Consider the following 20,528-nt stretch of genomic DNA (forward strand, 5'->3'; position numbering starts at 1 on the left):
CTCTGTCCCCTGGGAGGTCCTTTCAGACAGGTGGACTGAGGAACGCAGCCTCCAGTGGATGGAGGTCCCCCAGACCCTTTGAGGAAGGGGCCAGGAGTGCATCTTGAATGAATAGGGAGAGAGTTGTGCCTCCGTGGCGAACGAGCATTTTTTTTTAAGAGTAAAAGAACCGAGTTTCCTCTTCTGCTCTCCTCCCAACCCCCCCAACCCCCAAATTGGTTGTTGTCGTATTTGGGCTTATTCCGCAGCCCAAAAGTTCCCCCACTTTATCTTGCTAACAGACAGTAATTGACAAGCATTAGGAGTCAGGCTTGGCATGGCGATTGCGTTGGATGCTTCGTATCCTGGTTTTAAAACAGTAAAAAATAAAATTAACGTGCCCCTATCTTGCAGCGTGTCCAGATTCTTCTTTCATGCTACGAGGTGGTGGTTTTTTTTTTTTCTTCTTTTTCTTTGGAAAAGGGCCAGCGAGCAGCTTGTTAAAATCAGGGTCAAAAATGAGCAGGAGATGCTGGATTAGCTGCTTGCCAAAGAAAACATTGCAAATGCCAACCGGCTTTTTAAAAAAAGAAAAAAGAAATAACTGAAACAAGTGCTAAAACGCAATTTGACTTCAGTCCAAATTCCTGTGGGGAAGTGTTAAAATGTTGGATGCGTTTGGGGGCTTCCAGGGGGTCGGGTGATCTCATCGGCGCATTTGTGGGTTCAAATCCTGGCAAAGGCCTTTGGTACGTCTCCGGAATGCTGCTTCTCCCTTCCCCTTCCTAGGCCAATCTGCAAAAAGCGTGGCGTGCCTCCACTTCCACGCGGGATCTTTTCGTTCTCAAAGTTCCTGCCGTTATACAAGTAGCGCTTGACCGATGACCGTTCGTTTAGTGACCGTTCAAAGTTACGACGGCACTGGGGGAAAGAAACCGACCAGTTTTTCGCATGACCGTTGCGGCATTCCCCACAATCACGTGATCAGAATTCAGAGGCTGGGCAACTGGTTCATACTTACGACCGTTGCCGTGTCCCCATGGTCCCGTGATTGACATTTGGATGTTTGACAACTGTTTCACGTTTATGTCGGTTTCGGCGTGCCAGAGTCACTGTATCCCCTTTTGCCACCTCCTGATAAGCAAAGTCAATGGGGAAGCCTGATTCACTTAACAACTTATCAGCTGCAGTGATTCCTTTAACAACAAGGTCGTCAAATGGGGCAACACTCCCTTAACAAATGTCTTCATTAGCAACATAAATTCTGGGCCCAATCACTGGCCGATTCCTGTACTTTTGAGATCTCCAGCTCCTTATCCTCGCCACCATGGTGGGACCCCCTGAAATTTTGCAACCTGGGTCGGGGGTCTTTATAGAGGGGCTGAAAATCAGAACTGGGAGAAAAGTGCCATTTACTTCCTGACTCCCAGCTTTTGCTTAGCACCACTACAGGCAGAATAAGGATTGTGCAGCAGCCAGTGCTGCTGTTGTCCCTACGCAACCTCTCTGCGATGCCTCGTTCCTGCCAGCAGAGATCATCAGCTGCCGAAGAAGAGTGGACCATATTTAATTCCAATTTCAAGCCCGGAAGGATCGTTTTTTCAATTCTTGCCCGGAAAAATCCACGGGAAATCCTGCCCTGGAACGAGTCACGCCAGGCTAGGAATGCCTCGGCCCTCTTGATGCTTCCCAATTAAGTCGCTGGCAGGAAAAGCTCCATTTTTGCTTAGTTCCTGGATGCGATTTGGAAATGGGGACAAGGCAGGAGATGAATTTAGCTTGGGAGAAAAACTCTGCGGGCTTTAATGGGTGGCACCATGAGAGATGCCAGGTTGGGCTGGAACGACCGAGGGTTTTGCAGCGTGGCATATATCGAGAAATGCAGTTGCTCCCTTCGCTGGGTGAATGAAGCCAGCCAGCCAGCTAAAACGCCCCATGCCTTATAGCATGTTATTTTTGAGGCTCAGGGTATCGAGTGAGCACATCGTGGAGAATTTGCTTCTGGACAAATTTTATTTATTTATATTATTGCATTCCTCAGACTTGTTTGCAGTCCATCTCACCGAGAAACAACTCTGGGCAGCTGATACAGGTAGTCCTCGACTTAACGACAATTTTGAGCCCAAAATGTATGTTGCTAAATGAGACAATCAAGAGAATTCTGCCTCATTTTACGACTTTTCTCGCTGCGGCTTGTTAAGCGAAACCCTGCAGCTGTTAAGTTTAGCAAACACGGTCGGTAAGCAAGCCCCATTTTCCTCAGTGGGCATATTTTGCCAGAAAGTGGAAATTAATGCTGGAAACTGGCAAAAAAAAACCCCATCAAAAATTGTGGTCACGTGACCATGGGATTCTGCAAATGACCATCGATGCAAGTTTGTTGCCAGGCACCCCAAAGGTCCACAGCGTGTGGGCAGCTGTTGGAACCTCAAAAATCAGGTCATGAATAACTCTTGAGATGGTCCGTCGTAACTTTGGACAGTTGCTAGGTGACTGGTCGTTAAGCAAGGACTACCCATATTTAGTCCCCCTCGGAGCAAAGTTCCTGTTCTTTGTTCCTCTGGGCTGCTCTTTGTCTGAACCTTTAGGAACGTAGCATCTCAAACCGGCCACAGGATTTGAGATGCGACTCGGATAGCCGTAGGATCCGATTTCAAGGATCAGCTGCAAAGGAATCGAGAGCGGATCTTGGGGAAGGAAGAGGCAGGAAACAGCCGTGGAGAGACTTGGAGATTGTACCGTTCAGGCATTGCACGAAACATGAGAGAGAAAAAGACTCAAATCAACCCTGTCTTGAATTTGTTACAGGAAGCAGGAAAAAATCTTGCATAGATTTTCAACATTTTGACATTTCCACCCTGCAACGGATCAAGCAGCATTCCTCAAATCCCTGTGGGGGTGTGCTTGCCTTGACCTGGCCTGCCTTGGAGGTCCTCCCGAGAAATAGAATCAAGATCACGTGAAGTGTTAATACCACTTTACAATGCCTTGGTAAGGCCACACTTGGAATACTGCATCCAGTTTTGGTCACCGCGATGTAAAAAAGATGCTGAGACTCTAGAAAGAGTGCAGAGAAGAGCAACAAAGAAGATTAGGGGACTGGAGGCTAAAACATATGAGGAATGGCTGCTGGAATTGGGTCTGTCTAGTTTAATGAAGAGAAGGACGAGGGGGGACATGAGAGCAGTGTTCCAATATCTCAGGGGCTGCCCCAAAGAAGAGGGAGTCAAGCTATTCTCCAAAGCGCCTGAAGGCAGGACAAGAAGCAATGGATGGAAACTCATCAAGGAGAGAAGCAACCTAGAACTAAGGAGAAACTTCCTGACAGTGAGAACAATTAACCAGTGGAACAACCTGCCTCCAGAAGTGGTGAATGCTCCAACACTGGAAGTTTTTAAGAAGAGACTGGACAGCCATTTGTCCGAAATGGTATAGGGTTTCCTGCCTGAGCAGGGGGTTGGACTAGATGACCTTCAAGGTCNTTGTTTACAGATAAAAGATGAGATTTGGGAAGAAGAGATTTGTTTATCTGAAGAGGCAATATTAAGTTCCTAAAAATGTTTATATACTCACGACGAAGGGGGAAGTCCACCCTTAACATATTTTTCTCTTTTAAGTATGTTCTTAATTTTTCTTTTCTTTTCTGCCCTGTTTTTTTCTGTTTACCCTTTTCTGTTTTTCAACTGGCACGCGTTCTCATCTTTTCAACTGAACCATTCAACATTACTTTTTCAAAAAAAGAGGGAAACTCAACAGCGGTCCAGAATTTGGGAATGAAAACCGAGGATCGGCAGGAACTTTGGACACCCAAGCCTGAAATGAATGGGATTCTACAAAAATCTCCATCTCCAAAAAACAGAAGTGAGTGTGATCCGACAGACAACACACAAATTGCGGCTGCCTTGTTAAAATAGTTGAGCGTTAAATGACCAGAGTCCTGTGATGGGGGACCCACGTGCTCATGGCCTCAGCCTGGCCCCAGAGAAGCCCCCATTTTATTTTATTTTTTGCAAGAAGAGATAAACACTCGCTAAAATCCAAAAAAACAGCTTTTATTCTGTGCAATGGGGCAGCTGACATCCCTCTGCATAACAACTGTGCTGGTAAAAACCAGCCAACCGCCCCGTGCAAAGGCATTATTAGTTGACCAAAAAAAAAAAAAAAAAACCCGTTTAACCAGTCCCTGTTCTTCAGTTGCATCCGAACGTGTCCATCCATCCTGGGGGGAAAAAACATTGCCCAGGTACAAAACAAGAACGCAAACATGCACGCGCACACATCAGAGTAAGTCACGGATCTTTGGTTCACAAAACTAGATCCATCTTTCAGTTTTTCTCCAAAATTCTAGCCAAGTGGGGTACACATCGAGGGTCTGACATAGCAGCCCCCCTGTTTTCGTCTGGTCTTCTTGCAGCACAGTCCAAACCAGACTGATCACCCCAAAATTTCAGAGAACTTGTCATGCAAAACAACCCCTTGCCAAGGCCTGGCGGAGCAGCCATTTGCCCTCGGGGTGCCCTTCCAAGGCTCAGATCACGTCACCCGGAGGCTGCTGTTCTGCACACGCAAAAGATTTTCTCCAATTGTTTATTTACGTGGCTTTTTACATTGTCTAGCTCCCCGATTTTAGAGCAGGGATGAGGAACCTTGGCTCTTTTATGACTCGTGGACTTCAACTCCCAGAATTCCTGAGCCAGCATGGAAACCTCTCCCTTTTCCCCTCAGCAGGCTGGCTCAGGAATTCTGGGAGTTGAAGTCCACGAGTCATAAAAGGGCCAAGGTTCCCCGCCCCTGCTCTAGACCATATATACCAGGGGCCTTCAAACTTGGTCCTTTTATGACTTATGGACTTCAACTCCCAGAATTCCTCAGCCAGGCACGCTGGCTTAGGAATTCTGGGAATTGAAGTCCACCAGTCATAAAAGGGCCAAGTTTGAAGGCCCGATTTATACCCTGTACGCTCCAAGGGTCCTATTTTCCTCTGCAAACACAGCGCAGTCCTCGACTTAAAACAACCGTTCATTTAGTGACCACTCGAAGTTAGAACGGCACTGAAAAAAGTGACCTATGACTTTTTTTCACTTATGACCATTGCAGCATCCCCATGGTCATATGCTCAAACCTCAGACGCTGGGCAACTGACTCCTATTTACGACGGTCGCAGTGTTCCGGCAGGAGTCCTGGAATCCCCTTTTGCAACCTTCTGACAAGGAAAGTCAATGGGGGGGGGCGCAGATTCACTTAACAACCCGTGTCCCTAATTTAAGAACGGCAGTGATTCGCTTAACAGATGTGGCGAGAAAAGTTGTAAAAACGGGGCAAAACTCACTTGGCAACTGCCTCGCTTAGTGACGGAAACTGTGGCCTCAATTGTCATAAGTCGAGGACTACCTGTATAGGGGATACGCTGCCCCCCCCCCACAAGCACAACTACTGGAGGAATAGCAATCTCCATCCTCCTACTGAATTTGAAAATTTTGTATTTCCTCCTCTTCCTGTCTTGCTCCACATCTACATGTATAAAAGCTGGCCACAAAGTTTGGGCACATTGGAGTGTGAGGCTGCCAGCTGCCAACCCCTTACAGCAAAGTCTTTCAACCTGTTTGGCACAAAAAAACCAAAAACCCATCCTGGAATATAGATTTACGAAGAAGCACAAGAGGAGAGAACCTTAGAGCGCTCCCGTGAAAATTTCGGAACATATTCTTTTCCCATATTCCCGCTGTGAACCCAAACGCAAACAGCCCCCCTTTCAGAAATAAATTACATCGCAAATCAGCCATTCCAATTCTAAAACAGAAGGACAATCATTAACGGAAGTAAAAAAATGTGGGCTAAGGGGAAGACAGTTAAACAAAGTTGGCCACGTCAAAAGGTAATGAAAAGTTCATCCGTAGGTCCCAGTGTCAGCACATGGAGTGTGAGAGACGGAAATAAAAAATCGCAATTGAAAAAGTCTGGAAGCAAAAACCCCATTCCCCTCCAGTTTCTGCATTTACAAGGGCTGTCGGTCGCCTTGCAAACAAGTTTCAAGTTTTTGGATTTGGAAAAAAAAAAAAAAAAAACCCACGCAGTTAAGATTTAACCCGGTGCGTTTCTTGTCCTTCTGGCTCAACAGGCCAGAGAACGTCAAGTAAAGAATGGAAGGAAAACAAACAAGAAAAAAAAAAAGATAAGACTAAAGACTCTTTCTGCTGGCTTGGTCCAAAATATAAAAATAAATGCAGAGAAAATTGCACACAAAAAGAGAAGAAAAAACAAAAGGACGATTGAGTGATCTCGATACGTCGATTCGTATGATGATTATTTTTTCCCCCCTTTTTAACTGGATGTCGCCGAAGAGAACGTCTCGCCTTGCACAGTGGACGTTTTCTTAAGCGCCACCAGAACTACGGAGAAAATTTTGGGGAAAATGGAGTGATGATCCTACGGCGTTCGTTGGCATTAAAATTTCCAAACGTACGAAATGCGTGAAGTTCAAAGAAGAAACAACGGTGGGGGAAAAAGGCTGTGTTTAAACAGATTCTTGGTAGAAAAAAAAAACTCCCGGTCATTAAATCTCCCTCTGGATGGGAAATTCTGATCTTGAAAGACGGAGAAAAATTATGTCTTTTAAACTTCTTTTTTGGAGAAAAGTTCTAAAGTTCTTTTTTTTTTTTGGAGAAAAGTTCTAAAGTTCGGCTTTGGAGTAGTTCAGTCACATCACGGATTCTTTTTCGCAAGGTTTGCTATCCCCCAAATGGGTTGGGCCGTTCTGCTTAATCAGCGGGGAGCCCTCCTCTACCCACTCGGGCTTGCTGGCCTCCACGGCCACCGTCTTAACCTCCACCAGGTCGTCGTCCTCCATCTGGCCCATTTTCTTCTCCGAGTACACCTGTAGGAGCCCCGCGCCAAAGGCATCGCCCTCCACGTTCAGGACAGTACACGTCCGGTCTCTGTAGGGGAGGAGGAACCGGGCGTGAGAATGCACGCAAAATAACCCCATGGAGAGAAGCAGGGTGAAAAAAGGGGAGCCCCCCCTGTGCCCCCCTCATTCAGAACATCTTCACCTGCAAAACCAGGGTCAAAAGACTCCCCTGCTCTGGTTAGGAGAGGACAGAAAGATCTGTCATGTGGGGTCCATGGTGCTCTCTGAGCTGGGTGGTTTTTTTGCAGACGTTTCATGGCCCAGCTAGGTTGGAAGGGAGGGGGGTATATGGAGTGGAGGAGGGAGGAGGAGGAGAAGGGTGGTGGCTGTGGGGTCCCTTGCTGCTCTCTGAGCTGGGTGGTTTTTTTGCAGACATTTCATGGCCCAATTAGGTAATGTCATCAGTGCTGGAAGGGAGGTGGGTTATGCACTGATGATGTTATCTAGTTGGGTAATGAAACGTCTAGAAGACAGCACAGAGAGTACCAAGGACCCCATAGAACCTCCCTTCCTCCTCCTCCTTTCCATCCCTCCCTTCCAGCACTGATAATGTTATCTAGTTTGGGTCATGAAACGTCTGCAAGAAAACCCCCCCAAGCTCAGAGAGCACCAAGGAGCCCCTCAGTTCAAATATTCTCTTTTATCAGATCTGTCACGATTGCTGCAACAGACCTTTGCTCTCATCCAGCACGGGTTTTTATCTACTGCTGTCTGCAGGCAGCCCTCCCTAACGAAGCCTGTCTGTCATAAAACCCATCATCACCCATGCAACTAACCTGATTTTACCACTGTTTTTGTGGCGGTCATTAAACGATCCAATGGTTAACAGTTTTATTAAAAACCAGAAGTAAACCAGACATTTTGGCCAATAATGCCAGTTTTGGGCAAAAACATAAAACGCAGTCAGCATCACAAACTGCCGACCATGCAGGTTGATTGCTAGGCACCCAAAATGTGGCAGAACTTTCAGGATCTGGTTTGAGTTCTGATGGGCTGTCATAACTTCAAACGGCTACTGTGTGAACCGTCGTAAGTCGAGGACTTCCTTGTACAGGTTCCGTGTCCCATGGGGAAAAAAAGAACCTCCTGCCGACAGCAGAGTCTCAAGGCTGCCTTAACCTTCACTCCAGTCTCCCAGGGACGGCCTCCCTCAACTCCACCACCGGCTTCCTCCAGCTACACCAGACAAGCCTGTCGGAGACCCTCCCTCCCCTTTGTTACACAAATTCCACACAAACACAACAAGATTCCAGAAGGCAGCAGAACAAGGAAGAGTCTTAAGTCCCCCTTCCAGATTGCATCCAAAGATGGTCCCTTTCCAACCTGTGGACTTCAACTCTCAGAATTCCTGAGCTAGCCAGAATTTTTGGGGGGCTCAATTGTGGTCATACATCAAGTCCTTGGACCAGCTGGCCCACCTGCTTTATGGTTGCCCCAACGAGCTGGTCCACCTACTCTGTGGTTCTAGCAATCTGATTAGGCAATCCTGGTTAGTTCCTGATCATGGGTGGTTTCCCATCTCGCCGGCCGTACTTACACCAGCCAATCCACCGCCAAGATGAGCGAGATGTTGTTGGTTGGCAAGCTGATGGCCTCCAGGATGATGGCCAGGGTGAGGACCCCTCCGGCAGGAATTCCAGCTGCTCCAACGCTGGACGCTGTGGCCGTGATGCTGCGGTTGGAATGGAGGATAGAATAGAATAGAATAGAAGAGTAGAGTAGAGTAGAACAGAGTAGAGTAGAATAGAGTAGAATAGAGAAGAATAGAATAGAATTACAAATAATAGAATAGAATAGAATAGAATAGAATAGAATAGAATAAGAGAAGAGAACAGAGAATAGAATAGAATAGAAAATAGAATAGAATATAGAACAGAACAGAACGGAGAATAAAATATAGAACAGAACAGAAGAGAATAGAAAGAATAGAATATCTTTATTGTCACTGTGTAACTCACAACAAAATTAAGTGCTGTCCACAGTGCACTACACACAAGTAAAAACCACAAATAAGAACATACATTGTATACACACATCCTTCACTTTCTATTCATCATTGCGCAGAGAAATGGTGAATAGAAAAGGGCAGAGAAGAGGGTTTAGACCCCCCCCATTGAACCCAAGGCCTTGGGGCAGTTCTTGGCTGGCGTTTACCCTCTCTACCCCCTCCTTAACTTCACCTCTTCATCCCCCCAGACACTTCTCAAAATTGAACACCACCACCCCGAAGTAGAACCTCTGGACCAAAATCTGTTCTTTTTATTCCGTCGCAGGGGCTTTCTTGCTCGTTTCCACGACCAAGAAATTTTTTAGCGAAGCTGGGGTGGGGAAAGGTTAGGAGTACTAAGGCATCAAGCCAGAATTGCACTTTGTATAATCTTGGCTTAGCAAGTTGCGGGAATCCAGCCAAGCGTCCTTGGAGGACTATTTGTGATCACAGCCAGTTGTGCGTCTTCAGCAAGTCTCGGTTAAGCGAACCTGGCTTAGCACGAGGCTTTTTGCAAGAGGCTGGAGGCAGCCCTCCTGCACTAGCAGAAAAAGAACCGAGATTTAATTTTAGCTGGGTGCCATTTTTAGACTTTTTTCCACCAAATTCAGGGATCCACCCTGAATTTCTCCTGATCCTGTGATTTCAGTATCTCTCCTTAAAAGCTGCTATTCTAAAAACTAGTTTATATTGGGGGGGGGGGAATGTTTCTTTCCATCGCCATGTGTCCCGAAGCAACCTCTAGCTATGAATTTCTCCTTTGTTTCTGGGTGAATCTCATGACTCTAAAGTTTCCACTGACAAAATTACAGCCCATTAAAGCTTTAATGAGACCCAGATTCGTCTCACGGGGAGAAATTGAGCAATTTAAGGTTTCCGTGAAAGGACAGCTCCAACCTCCTCCAATTAAATCATTTAAAGAGGTTTTTATTATAATGTCCAGGTTGCCCATTTCATTGTCTGGAGTTTTGGTCTCCTCTTGGTAAACTTTCCAAAATGTTACGAGGTTGAGAGAGGTCACAAGATATTTAATTTATTTATTTATTTATAAGATTGATATCGCCGCCTATTCGCACAGGGCGACTCAAGGCAGGTTACACAAGATATGGACAATTTTAAACGGGAGCAGGGAAACATCAGGGCTTGTAATGTAATCGTGGTTTGTTCCTAACCGTGGTTCACCGAATATAATCCCCACTGATTGGGTTGTAGTTAAGGCATAAGATTCCTGTGATGACTTAAAGCAATGATTCTCAATCTGGGCAGCTTTAACATATGTGGACTTCAACTCCCAGAATTCCCCAGCCAGCCATGATGGGTGGGGAATTCTGGGAGTTGAAGTTCACATATATTAAAGCTGCCCAGATCGAGACACACGGTTCTAGACTAAAGCTGAGATCTGATCTTGGACAAAAATGGCCCAGAAAGCAATAATGTCACGCAAACCCCCCCCCCCAACTGTGATTTCATCCTATGTATCTTTAATTAAAGCTAGCGGGTGCATTTCTACTTCTGCCGTGTCTTTAACACTCTTTCCTCTTTGGCTGTGGGAACGGAAAAGCATTTTAGGGGTCCCTTCCCAGCTTCAGAGAAGGCCAAAATGTGGTGTGGTGGTGGGGTGGACACTTACAGGATCGTGATGACTTGGACGAAGTTGAGCGAGACGTTGTTGAGCTGGGCGATGAAGACGGCCGCCACGCACTGGAAGAGGGCCGCCCCGTCCATGTTGACCGTGGCCCCGATGGGGAGGATGAAGCGGCTGATGTGCTTGGAGACTCCGTTGTTCTCCTCCACGCACTTCATCATCAGGGGCAACGTGGCGGAGCTGTGGGGAGGAGAAGCCCCCGAGAGGGGATCGACCATCAAGTCCTCCAGAGATGTTCCCGGGGTACTTGAAGTCCNCCCAAACGCAAACAGCCCCCCTTTCAGAAATAAATTACATCGCAAATCAGCCATTCCAATTCTAAAACAGAAGGACAATCATTAACGGAAGTAAAAAAATGTGGGCTAAGGGGAAGACAGTTAAACAAAGTTGGCCACGTCAAAAGGTAATGAAAAGTTCATCCGTAGGTCCCAGTGTCAGCACATGGAGTGTGAGAGATGGAAATAAAAAATCGCAATTGAAAAAGTCTGGAAGCAAAAACCCCATTCCCCTCCAGTTTCTGCATTTACAAGGGCTGTCGGTCGCCTTGCAAACAAGTTTCAAGTTTTGGGATTTGGAAAAAAAAAAAAAAAAACCCCACGCAGTTAAGATTTAACCCGGTGCGTTTCTTGTCCTTCTGGCTCAACAGGCCAGAGAACGTCAAGTAAAGAATGGAAGGAAAACAAACAAGAAAAAAAAAAAAAAAGATAAGACTAAAGACTCTTTCTGCTGGCTTGGTCCAAAATATAAAAATAAATGCAGAGAAAATTGCACACAAAAAGAGAAGAAAAAACAAAAGGACGATTGAGTGATCTCGATACGTCGATTCGTATGACGATTATTTTTTTCCCCCTTTTTAACTGGATGTCGCCGAAGAGAACGTCTCGCCTTGCACAGTGGACGTTTTCTTAAGCGCCACCAAGACTACGGAGAAAAATTTGGGAAAAATGGAGTGATGATCCTACGGCGTTCGTTGGCATTGAAATTTCCAAACGTACGAAATGCGTGAAGTTCAAAGAAGAAACAACGGTGGGGGAAAAAAAAGGCTGTGTTTAAACAGATTCTTGGTAGAAAAAAAAAACTCCCGGTCATTAAATCTCCCTCTGGATGGGAAATTCTGATCTTGAAAGACGGAGAAAAATTATGTCTTTTAAACTTCTTTTTTTGGAGAAAAGTTCTAAAGTTCTTTTTTTTTTTTGGAGAAAAGTTCTAAAGTTCGGCTTTGGAGTAGTTCAGTCACATCACGGATTCTTTTTCGCAAGGTTTGCTATCCCCCAAATGGGTTGGGCCGTTCTGCTTAATCAGCGGGGAGCCCTCCTCTACCCACTCGGGCTTGCTGGCCTCCACGGCCACCGTCTTAACTTCCACCAGGTCGTCGTCCTCCATCTGGCCCATTTTCTTCTCCGAGTACACCTGTAGGAGCCCCGCGCCAAAGGCATCGCCCTCCACGTTCAGGACAGTACACGTCCGGTCTCTGTAGGGGAGGAGGAGGAACCGGGCGTCAGAATGCACGCAAAATAACCCCATGGAGAGAAGCAGGGTGAAAAAAGGGGAGCCCCCCCTGAGCCCCCCTCATTCAGAACATCTTCACCTGCAAAACCAGGGTCAAAAGACTCCCCTGCTCTGGTTAGGAGAGGACAGAAAGATCTGTCATGTGGGGTCCATGGTGCTCTCTGAGCTGGGTGGTTTTTTTGCAGACGTTTCATGGCCCAGCTAGGTAATGTCATCTGTGCTGGGAGGAGGGTATATGGAGTGGAGGAGGGAGGAGGAGGAGGAGAAGGGTGGTGGCTGTGGGGTCCCTTGCTGCTCTCTGAGCTGGGTGGTTTTTTTGCAGACATTTCATGGCCCAATTAGGTAATGTCATCAGTGCTGGAAGGGAGGTGGGTTATGCACTGATGATGTTACCTAGTTGGGTAATGAAACGTCTAGAAGACAGCACAGAGAGTACCAAGGACCCCATAGAACCTCCCTTCCTCCTCCTCCTTTCCATCCCTCCCTTCCAGCACTGATAATGTTATCTAGTTTGGGTCATGAAACATCTGCAAGAAAACTCCCCCAAGCTCAGAGAGCACCAAGGAGCCCCTCAGTTCAAATATTCTCTTTTATCAGATCTGTCACGATTGCTGCAAGAGACCTTTGCTCTCATCCAGCACGGGTTTTTATCTACTGCTGTCTGCAGGCAGCCCTCCCTAACGAAGCCTGTCTGTCATAAAACCCATCATCACCCATGCAACTAACCTGATTTTACCACTGTTTTTGTGGCGGTCATTAAACGATCCAATGGTTAACAGTTTTATTTATTTATTTATTTATTTATTTATTTATTTATTTATTTATTTATTTATTTATTTATTTATTTATTTATTTATTTATTTATTTATTAATTATATTTATATCCCGCCCTTCTCCTTATGGACTCAGGGCGGCTAACAGTTTTATTAAAAACCAGAAGTAAACCAGACATTTTGGCCAATAATGCCAGTTTTGGGCAAAAACATAAAACGCAGTCAGCATCACAAACTGCCGACCATTCGGGTTGGTTGCTAGGCACCCAAAATGTGGCAGAACTTTCAGGACCTGGTTTGAGTTCTGATGGGCTGTCATAACTTCAAACGGCTACTGTGTGAACCGTCGTAAGTCGAGGACTTCCTTGTACAGGTTCCGTGTCCCATGGGGAAAAAAAGAACCTCCTGCCGACAGCAGAGTCTCAAGGCTGCCTTAACCTTCACTACAGTCTCCCAGGGACGGCCTCCCTCAACTCCACCACCCGCTTCCTCCAGCTACACCAGACAAGCCTGTCGGAGACCCTCCCTCCCCTTCGTTACACAAATTCCACACAAACACAACAAGATTCTGGAGGGCAGCAGAACAAGGAAGAGTCTTAAGTCCTCCTTCCAGATTGCATCCAAAGATGGTCCCTTTCCAACCTCTGGACTTCAACTCCCAGAATTCCTGAGCCAGCCAGAAATTTTTTGGGGCTCAATTGTGGTCATATATCAAGTCCTTGGACCAGCTGGCCCACCTGCTTTATGGTTGCCCCAACGAGCTGGTCCACCTACTCTGTGGTTCTAGCAATCTGATTAGGCAATCCTGGTTAGTTCCTGATCATGGGTGGTTTCCCATCTCGCCAGCCATACTTACACCAGCCAATCCACCGCCAGGATGAGCGAGATGTTGTTGGTGGGCAAGCTGATGGCCTCCAGGATGATGGCCAGGGTGAGGACCCCTCCGGCAGGAATTCCAGCTGCTCCAACGCTGGACGCTGTGGCTGTGATGCTGCGGTTGGAATGGAGAATAGAATAGAATAGAATAGAATAGAATAGAATAGAATAGAATAGAATAGAATAGAATAGAGTGTAGAGTAGAGTAGAGTAGCGTAGAGTAGAATTACAAATAAGAATAGAATAGAGTAGAGTAGAATAGAATTACAAATAAGAATAGAATAGAATAGAGTAGAATTACAAATAAGAATAGAATAGAATAAAATAGAGTAGAGTAGAATAGAATTACAAATAAGAATAGAATAGAATAAGAGAAGAGAACAGAGAATAGAATAGAATAGGAAATAGAATATAATAGAATATAGAACAGAACAGAGAATATAATAAAATATAGAACAGAACAGAAGAGAATAGAAAGAATAGAATATCTTTATTGTCACTGTGTAACTCACAACAAAATTAAGTGCTGTCCACAGTGCACTACACACAAGTAAAAACCACAAATAAGAACATACATTATATACACACATCCTTCACATTCTATTCATCATTGCGCAGAGAAATGGTGAATAGAAAAGGGCAGAGAAGAGGGTTTAGACACCCCCCCCATTGAACCCAAGGCCTTGGGGCAGTTCTTGGCTGGCGTTTACCCCCTCTACCCCCTCCTTAACTTCACCTCTTCATCCCCCCAGACACTTCTCAAAATTGAACACCACCACCCCGAAGTAGAACCTCTGGACCAAAATCTGTTCTTTTTATTCCGTCGCAGGGGCTTTCCTGCTCGTTTCCACGACCAAGAAATTTTTTAGCTAAGCTGGGGTGGGGAAAGGTTAGGAGTACTAAGGCATCAAGCCAGAATTGCACTTTGTATAATCTTGGCTTAGCAAGTTGCGGGAATCCAGCCAAGCGTGCTTGGAGGACTATTTGTGATCGCAGCCAGTTGTGCGTCTTCAGCAAGTCTCGGTTAAACGAACCTGGCTTAGCACGAGGCACACAAGAGACCGGGGCCGCTTTTTGCAAGAGGCTGGAGGCAGCCCTCCTGCACTAGCAGAAAAAGAACCAATAATTAATTTTAGCTGGGTGCCATTTTTAGACTTTTTTTCCACTTTTTTCCATTTTTAGACTTTTTTCTCTGAGGTCCCACCAGAGATTCACCCTGAATTTCTCCAGATCCTGTGATTTCAGTATCTCTCCTTAAAGGCTGCTATTCTAAAAACTAGTTTATATATATATATATTTTTTTTTGGGGGGGGGAATGTTTCTTTCCATCGCCATGTGTCCCGAAGCAACCTCTAGCTATGAATTTCTCCTTTGTTTCTGGGTGAATCTCATGACTCTAAAGTTTCCACTGACAAAATTACAGCCCATTAAAGCTTTAATGAGACCCAGATTCGTCTCACGGAGAGAAATTGAGCAATTTAAGGTTTCCGTGAAAGGACAGCTCCAACCTCCTCCAATTAAATCATTTAAAGAGGTTTTTATTATAATGTCCAGGTTGCCCATTTCATTGTCTGGAGTTTTAGTCTCCTCTTGGTAAACTTTCCAAAAATATTACAAGGCTGGGAGAGGCCACAAGATATTTTATTTATTTATTTATTTAGAAGATTGATATCGCCGCCTATTCGCACAGGTTACACAAGATATGGACAATTTTAAACGGGAGCAGGGAAACATCAGGGTTTGTAATGTAATCGTGGTTTGTTCCTAACCGTGGTTCACCAAATATAATCCCCACTGATTGGGTTGTAGTTAAGGCATAAGATTCCTGTGATGACTTAAAGCAATGATTCTCAATCTGGGCAGCTTTAACATATGTGGACTTCAACTCCCAGAATTCCCCAGCCAGCCATGCTGGGTAGGGAATTCTGGGAGTTGAAGTCCACATATCTTAAAGCTACCCAGATCGAGACACACGGTTCTAGATTAAAGCTGAGATCTGATCTTGGACAAAAATGGCCCAGAAAGCAATAATGTCACGCAAAAAAACCCCCCCAAACTGTGATTTCATCCTATGTATCTTTAATTAAAGCTAGCGGGTGCATTTCTACCTCTGCCGTGTCTTTAACACTCTTTCCTCTTTGGCTGTGGGAACAGAAAAGCATTTTAGGGGTCCCTTCCCAGCTTCACAGAAGGCCAAAATGTGGGGTGGTGGGGTGGACACTTACAGGATCGTGATGACTTGGACGAAGTTGAGCGAGACGTTGTTGAGCTGGGCGATGAAGACGGCCGCCACGCATTGGAAGAGGGCCGCCCCGTCCATGTTGACCGTGGCCCCGATGGGGAGGATGAAGCGGCTGATGTGCTTGGAGACTCCGTTGTTCTCCTCCACGCACTTCATCATCAGGGGCAACGTGGCGGAGCTGTGGGGAGGAGAAGCCCCCGAGAGGGGATCGACCATCAAGTCCTCCAGAGATGTTCCCGGGGTACTTGAAGTCCTGCCACCTCGCCCTGCCTTCAAAGCATCCCTCCCCGTGATCTGCTCGGTTCTTGACCACCCAACCAACCTCTAGGTCCCCCCACGTTCTTTCAGGGTAGTGAATTCTGTGGCCTACCTTGAGAGAACAGGTCGTTCTCCTCAACAGGGGGTAGCTGCCTGCTGAAATCTGCTCAGAGCAATCCTTCAAGATCACCCCAAGGAAGCAAAGCACCTTGGCAGATTGGGGCATCCAAGGAGTGGTTAAAGAAGGCAAGATGGCGGCCGCAATATGGAAACTACCAACTTTTTTGAGCATCCACGTGGACACATCCGCCGAAGCGAGCTAAATCTGGGGGTACTCTTAACATGAACTGTGGGGTCCTTGGTGTTTTCTGAGCCTGGTGAGAGCAACCCCCATCCCTTCTATCCCTGATGACGTTGCCTAGATGGGTCGTGAAGTGCCTGCAAGTAACCAAGCTCAGAGAGCACCAAGGACCCCACAGTCTTCGTCCTCCTCCTCCTCCTCCCCCCCACTAAATCCCACTCCCTTCTAGCACTGATGTTATCTAGTTGGGTAATGGAACGGCTGCAAGAACACCAAGCTCAGAGAGGAAACCACAGCACACCCCCAACTCACCACAACCCCCCCTCCCTTCTAGTACCGATGGGGTTACACCTAATCGGGTCACGAAACATCTGCAAGAAATGCCCCAAACTCAGACAGCACCCAGCACCCCACAGTTCAACCCCGAGCTCAAATATTCTCACCTATGTATCTTTAACATGGAGCCTGCACCCCAAGCATCCATCTTCCAGTATGGCTCTCCATCCATCCATCCATCCATCCATCCATCCATCCCACCCACTCCTGGCCCAGCGACAGATGGTCTCTGCATACCTGGAGGAGGTCCCAAAGGCGGTGGCCAAGGGGGTGAAGATCCCCCACAGGAAGCGGTAGGGGTTCCGGCGGGTGAAGACGAAGTAGATCCCTGGGAGAACCAGCAGCCCGTGGATGGCGTGGCCCACCAGGCAGCAGCAGATGTATTTGCCCAGGCTGGTGAAGAGCAGGACCACGTCTTCCATCTCCACGATCTTGCCGGCCACCAGAAACATGATACCCACGGGGGCGTACCTGGGGAGGGAAAGAGGCCGTCAGCCCAGCTGGAGACCCAGAGCCAGGTCAGAGTGCTGGGCTGGAGGCCGTCAGCGGAACCACGTAGCCCACCTCGCAATTCTGCCCAGAGGCGAGAAATTCATTTTTTAATTAACAAATCGCCTCATTTTTGTTCATTTCGAATGTTTTGGTTTTGTAATGTTTGCTTTTAGGATGTTGAAAGATGCCCGGAGTCGCTTCACCATGAGATGGGACAGCAGCACAGACAGGGAATAATTGATTTTTAACCCTAATTTAACTTTTTAAAGGTAATGGTAATTTTTAATACATCGTTTTATTTACTGGTTGTATTATATCAAATAATTCCTATTAAATAAAACTGCCCAGAACCCTTCTTTGAGAGAAAGGGGAAGTATGGAATAATAAAAAATAAAAAATAAGAGCAAAGTAAAATAAAAGTAAAAGAATAAAATGAAATGTATAGCAAGAAGCGGAGAAATACAGGTAGTTCTCAACTTATGACCACAATTGAGCCCAACATTTCTGTTGTTGAGACATTTGTTAAGCAAATTTTGCCCCATTTTACGACCTTTCCTGCCACGGTTGTTTGAGCAGAAAAGGGTCCCAAATCCTGAATTCAGGACATTGAAAAGGGCTTTTGGCATCAATTTTGTGACCCGGAAGAGGGTCTACATGAGCAACACCCTTACCACATAATCCAAGAAACCAGAATCATGGTGGCTTCGTTGAAGGAGTTGAAGAACTTGATCAGGTTCTCCCCTTCGGGCCCAAGTTTCCGCAGGGCGACTCCGAAGACGATGGCGAAGACCACCAGGCCGAGGATGTTCATGCCCTCCACCTCTTCGCCCGTGGGCACCTGGTTGGGGGAAGAGAGAAAACCGTCAGCCCACCCCAAAGGCCAATTAAATTTAATGGATTTTTAACCCTAATTTAATTTTTTTAAGGGTACTGGTAATTTTTATACACTGTTTTATTTACTGGTTATATTCTATTGAATAATTATTATGTAATAATAATTATTAAATAGAACCGCCCTTTGAGAGAGAGGGGCAGTATGGCATATTAATAATGTACAGCAAGAAGCAGAGAAATACAGCTAGTCCTTGACTTATAACCATAACTGGGCCCAAAATTGAGATATTTGTTGAGTTTTGCCCCATTTAATGACCTTCCTTACACCGTTGTTAAGTGAATCCGGTTATTAAGTGAATCCGGCTTTTCCATTGACTTTGCTTGTCAGAAGGTCGCAAAAACTGATCACCTGACCCTGGGACATTGCGACTGTCGTAAGTATGAGTCAGTTGCCAAAGTCTGAATTTTGATCATGTGACTATCAGGATGCTGCAATGGCTGTCAGCGTGAAAAACGGTCACTTTTTCCAGTGCCGTTGGAACTTCAGTCACTAGGCAAAGTCAAGGGCTATCGGTATTTGGAAAAACCACTTATAAAGTCTTTTGGGGCAGACAAGCAGGTAAAAGAGGTAGAGTCTTCATTGCCCAGAGACCCCCCCAACCCTGAGTGGGATGGATCAATCAAGCAAGCAGAAGCCTTCCTCCAGTTGCAGACCTTTATCTCCTCCACCAGGACTAGAAACCTGAAAAAGGATGCTTTACTGTACACAGCTTTTTATTTTATTTTTACCAGTATTGTCTCATTCATGGATTTGGTTTCATTCAGAAATGCTGTCCCATTGACGAGATCCGTGCGGTTCTTCGTTTCATAGCTGGTTGAGTACTAGGAAAGAAAATACAACAGATTTTTTTTGTTTTTGCTGCGCGTTCTCTGGGAAATAGGATTTGGGGATGGGAGAGACACATCCTGGCAACTATATTATGACTGGGCAGATCTTTCCTGGTGACCTTTGCCGTGCCAACCACATGCCCTCACAAGACCCAAAATGCCCGGGGCAGGAGGCCCACAGCACATAATATCTGGATAAAAAGAAGCCACTCCTTTGAGCAAGAGTTGTCTTTGTTGATTCAGGCTTGGAATTTAAACAAACGGACAGACAAAAGCTTTGCCCATTTACATTGATCGGTGCCAAGAAAAAAAACAATCTCCTCTGCCACTTTGCGTTGGCTTCCGGGATGGAAGGAAGGGAGATAAATGATTTATCATTTCTGCCTTTAACAAAAAGCAAAATCAACTAGCAGATTTATCGCTCGAAAAGCCGGATGATTGCACCACTAAGAAGGCAGGGGCTTGGAAAATAAGAAGTTAATTTCAGGACAAAACTATTAAAACTCAGCAAAAAATAGTCCATCCGGGGTCCAGAAATTGGCCTCTTAATTTAACACAGCTATTAAAAATTAAGCTAAACTGGCTGGCTGACCTGTGTACTAAAAAGGATGAGATGCCAGATTTTTAAATGGTTAGGCAAGGGGGGGGTGTCTTGAGCAAGTGGTTTTGAAAGGGTGGGGAGGTACAACATCTCAGCCACCCACCCACCCACAAACACACAAGTTGTCTGTCAAAGCAGAAACTCAGATATTATGTGCTTTTTCCTGTCTTGAATTCTAGACAAGATGACTGACATATATATATCAGATAGATAGAAAGCTAGAAAGCTAGATGTTAGATAGATAGATAGATAGATAGATAGATAGATAGATAGATAGATAGATAGATAGATAGATAGATAGATAGATAGATAGATAGATAGATAGATAGATAGATAGATAGATAGGAAGGAAGGAAGGAAGGAAGGAAGGAAGGAAAGATAGATAGATAGATAAGAAGGAAGGAAGGAAAGGAAAGGAAAGGAAAGGAAAAGATAGATAGATAGATAGATAGATAGCCTTCCTCCAAACAGTGGGGCAGGGAAATCCTCATCTCTGGATGCATTTTGAATTTAAATTTAATTTTTAAAATTTTTATTTTTGGTTGTAACTTTTTTATTGTAATACGGTACTTATGTATAACTGTTTTTAACCTCTATATGTCCACCGCCAAGTCGCTCTGTCAGGGAGATTGGTGCTCTCTAAATATGACAAACAAACCAACATCTATAATTAACTGTCCTGGACTGTCTTTATGGCCAAAGGGAGCTTTTTCTCATCCTCCCACTCTTTCTAAAGAACTGGCTCTGGAAAAATTCTAATACACCCAGATAACTCTTTTCTTCAGAAAAGGCCACGTCAATGAGTCACCCTGGGTCACAGAGGCAGCATGTGTGCAGTCATAAGACGTGGTAACAGCCCCCAATTTAGTTCCTTTCCCTCCTGACGGGATGGGCTCAAAT

At 45.6% G+C, this 20,528-nt stretch overlaps 2 protein-coding genes across 2 annotated transcripts; both read right to left on the bottom strand.

The window, feature by feature from the left end:
* Positions 1-6,629: 6,629 nt before the first annotated feature.
* Positions 6,630-10,736, bottom strand: LOC107291956 (neutral amino acid transporter B(0)-like). The gene is made up of 3 exons (XM_015821008.1): positions 10,504-10,736; positions 8,424-8,558; positions 6,630-6,914 (listed from the first exon to the last, which is right to left on the bottom strand). Exons 1-3 carry the CDS (start codon positions 10,734-10,736, stop codon positions 6,677-6,679), a joined length of 606 nt encoding a protein of 201 aa, XP_015676494.1. The 3' UTR covers positions 6,630-6,676.
* Positions 10,737-11,707: 971 nt separating this feature from the next.
* LOC107291941 (neutral amino acid transporter B(0)-like) lies at positions 11,708-18,974 on the bottom strand. The gene is made up of 6 exons (XM_015820995.1): positions 18,929-18,974; positions 17,977-18,143; positions 17,051-17,284; positions 15,902-16,096; positions 13,657-13,791; positions 11,708-11,989 (listed from the first exon to the last, which is right to left on the bottom strand). The coding sequence occupies exons 1-6, from the start codon at positions 18,944-18,946 to the stop codon at positions 11,752-11,754; spliced, it is 987 nt and encodes a 328-aa protein (XP_015676481.1). The 5' UTR covers positions 18,947-18,974; the 3' UTR covers positions 11,708-11,751.
* Positions 18,975-20,528: the final 1,554 nt, after the last annotated feature.

Source organism: Protobothrops mucrosquamatus, unplaced genomic scaffold (genome assembly GCF_001527695.2).
Source record: "Protobothrops mucrosquamatus isolate PMUCROS unplaced genomic scaffold, P.Mucros_1.0 scaffold1232, whole genome shotgun sequence".
NCBI lineage: Eukaryota > Metazoa > Chordata > Lepidosauria > Squamata > Viperidae > Protobothrops > Protobothrops mucrosquamatus.